Here is a 3610-nt window from a genome sequence, read left to right as displayed (position 1 = left end):
TTACGCCACTGCACTCCAGCCTGGGGGACAGAGCAAGACTCCATCTGGAAAAAAAAAATAAAAAAAAAAAGGAAAATTGAAAAAAAAAAATAAAAACCACAAAAGCAGCTCATAGTACAAAATGAGGTTCCATTAAGAAGGAAATGACAGCCAGGTACAGTGGCTTGCACCTGTAATCCCAGCACTTTGGAGGCCGAGGAGGGAGGACCACCTGAGGTCAGGAGTTCAAGAGCAGCCTGACGAACATAGTGAAACCCCGTCTTTACTAAAAATACAATGATTAGCCAAGCATGGTGGTGTACACCTGTAATCCCAGCTACTAGGAAGGCAGAGGGAGGAGAATTGCTTCAACCTGGGAGGCGGAGGTTGCAGTGACCTGCGATTGCACCACTACACTCCAGCCTGAACAACAGAGCAAGACTCCGTCTCCAAAACAAAAAACAAAAAACAAAAAAAAAAGAAGGAAATGACAGATGAATGCTCAGATGATACAAGGGAAAAAAACAGATTAACTGGACAGTGGAAGCAGAGACTATGGAAATAGTTTAACACTAACTGACCACACCTGCAGGCAAATGAACTGAGAAAGTAGGCTAAACTCTGTTTAATTAAACAACCTCGTTTTACTGTACATGCGAAAACATTTATATATCTTATGACCATCATCACCCTCCAACTGTTTAAAAACAACTGGGCAGGTAGAAGAGTGGGTATCTTCAAAGGCACTGAAAAATAGCTGTTAACAGTAGGGATCAGGGAAAACGGGTGACACTGGTCTATATGACAATTGAACTAAATGAAATTCTCCTTGCAAAGGAGAATTACATCAGCATGTGCTCTTATTGCTCTGCCTTTCTATTAGGGCTTACTCTGATAAACAGTTTAAGGTCTCAAATCCCTGTTACAAAAGTAACATGGGGAAACTGAAAGTTAATGTCCTCATGACAACTGTCATATTAAATACTAAAAATTTCAAATAGACCAGGACTATCAAAGGACACTTTGTAGAAAAGGGAGCATACTGCTTCTAAGACAAATGTGCCAATATTTTAAAGCCTGGTAAAGCATAACTGCTGGGAATGTTTTATAAACCCAACTAGAAAAATGAAAAGGTAGACTTCTTAATTCCAGTAATATAATCAAATAGATCTCTCATGTTCCAGAAACCAGAAAGTCAAGTTGTGTCACTTCCTAGATCTCATGGTAGCAGTTTCTTACCTGTTCCAAATCCTGCACCAAGCCCAGTTCCAAGAGTCCCAGGTGCTGGTTTACTTCCAAAAATACTATTCCCACTGGTATTTGTGCCAAAACCTAGGAAAACAAAAGAATGAGTGGACTGTACTTTTAATATAACTCTCAATTTCCTCTATAAGGGAGTTTAACACAAAGCAGTCTGACTCTAAGTTGTGAACCTTTCAATTAATATTTAGGACTCCTAACTTGTAGGATAACTTTAAAAAAAATTTTCCCATATGCTAACAAGTCTTCATATTTACTTAATTACATTTCAACCTTGAAATATCAATTCAGAGGCCAGGCATGGTGGCTCACGCCTATAATCCCACTACTTTGGGAGGCCGAGGCAGAAGGATCACCCGAAGTCAAGAGTTCAAGAGGAGCCTGACCAACATGGTGAAACCCCGTCTCTACAAAAATACAAAAAAAATTGGCCAGGCATGATGGTGGGTGCCTGTAATCCCAGCTACTCAGGAGGCTGACGTGGGAAAATCATTTGAACCCCGGAGAGAGAGGTTGCAGTGAGCCTAGATTGCGCCACTGCACTCCAGCCTGGGCGACAGAGCAGGACTCTGTCTCAAAAACAAATAAAAATAAGTAAATAAAATAAAGAAGTATCAATTCAATACAGGATAGTATCAATATTCAAGCAAAGTGAATGTGTTTGAGCTTTGAGAACATTGCCTTTGTGAGGCCCAAAGCTTTCAATGCATGATTCAAGTTTATTTAGAAGAAAAATTCATTCCTCTTAAGTTGTACTAAAAAAAAAAACAATTGGCCAGGCGTGCTGGCTCACAACTGTAACCCCAACACTTTGGGAGGCCAAGGTGGGCGGATCATGAGGTCAGGAGTTCGAGAACAGCCTGAACATGGTGAAACCCCGTCTCTACAAAAAATACAAAATTAGCCAGGCATGGTGGCGCATGACTATAATCCCAGCTACTTGGGAGGCTGAGGCAGGAGAATCACTTGAACCCGGGAGATGGCAGTTGCAGAGAGCCAAGATTGCGCCACTGCACTCCAGCTTGGATAGAGTGAGACTCTGTTTAAAAAAAAATGCAATACAATAAAATAAAAATAAAACAATCAACAAAGACACTTTCACTGAACCTAAAAGTCCTTGCTAAGAAAAAAATTACCTCCAAAACTCTCTATAGTAGCTTTTATTTTGAACAGATGAACCAGGCCTGGATAGTAAGGTGTAAATGATTACACATGAGACGTCTCCTTCACTATGAGCTACCATTTAGACAAAATCCTATAATTCCCCTTTAAAATCCACAGGTATCAGCCGGACACAGTGGCTGGCAACTGTAATCCCAGCACTTTGGGAGGCCAAGGTGGGCGGGTCACTGGAGGTTACAAGTTCAAGACCAGTCTGGCCAACATGGAGAAACCCCATTTCTACTAAAAATACACAAATTAGCTGGCATGGTGGTGCACACCCAGAATCCTAACTACTTGGGAGGCTGAAGCAGGAGAATCACTTGAATCCAGGAGGCAGAGGTTGCAGTAAGTCGAGATCACACCATTGCACTCCAGCCTAGGTGACATAGCGAGACACTAGCTCAAAAAAATAAAAATAAAAAAAATCCATGGGCATGAAACAAAGATCCTGTTCTGTACTGCTGCCATTACTTTTCTTTTGTTCACCTATGTTCACAAAGTTTCATTATTCCTTTTGGAACTAAATATCAATGAAACAATTAATGAATATGTCATTAATTTCTCATAAGAGAAAAAAATAACTAGCCAGAAAACCCTGTTTGTAAAACATATGAAGTCATTTAAAAGTCATAAAGTACTGGGCACGATGGCTCACACCTGTAATCCTAACACGTTGGGAGGCAGAGGCAGGTAGATTACTTGAGATCAGGAGTTTAAGACTAGCCTAGCCAACATGTGAAACCTCTTCTTTACTACCACTAAAAAAAAAAAAAAAAAAAAAAACATAGCTGGCTGTGGTGGTGCACACTTGTAATTCCAGCAACTTGGGAGGCTGAGGCAGGAAGATCACTTGAACCAAGGAGACAGAGGGTTGCAGTGAGCTGAGATCACACCACTGCACTGCAGCCTGGGCAACGGAGCAAGACTCCGTCTCCAAAAGAAAAAAAAAATCATGGAGGGAAACCAGTCCAAAAAGATAACATACACAGTAAAGAGACTACTTTGGAACAGACGAAAAAGTATCACTAATATTGTACTTTGTCGTGTCAGTACTTGGATTATTATCTCAAAGGAAAAAAAATCAAGAAAAAAGCTAAGAATGTAAAAGTTCAAAAACAATTGTATTTCATGTCATTTTAAAATCCAAGCAAGGCCGGGCGTGGTGGCTCAAGCCTGTAATCCCAGCACTTTGGGAGGCCGAGACGGG

The 3610-nt window shown here is 40.8% G+C and overlaps 1 protein-coding gene across 4 annotated transcripts in view; it reads right to left on the bottom strand.

Moving 5' to 3' along the window:
* Positions 1 to 3610, bottom strand: part of NUP98 (nucleoporin 98kDa) — a 138599-nt gene that overhangs the window by 82980 nt on the left and 52009 nt on the right. For all 4 annotated transcript variants that reach the window (XM_011956754.1, XM_011956756.1, XM_011956755.1 and 1 more), the window contains exon 11: positions 1219 to 1311. In XM_011956754.1, coding sequence (XP_011812144.1) covers positions 1219 to 1311 — 93 coding nt within the window. The remainder of the gene's footprint in view (positions 1 to 1218; positions 1312 to 3610) is intronic.

Source organism: Colobus angolensis, unplaced genomic scaffold, assembly GCF_000951035.1.
Source record: "Colobus angolensis palliatus isolate OR3802 unplaced genomic scaffold, Cang.pa_1.0 Scaffold424, whole genome shotgun sequence".
Classification (NCBI taxonomy): domain Eukaryota; kingdom Metazoa; phylum Chordata; class Mammalia; order Primates; family Cercopithecidae; genus Colobus; species Colobus angolensis.
The sequence above is the reverse complement of the archived record's forward strand: the minus strand, read 5'-3'. Positions and strand labels throughout refer to the sequence as shown.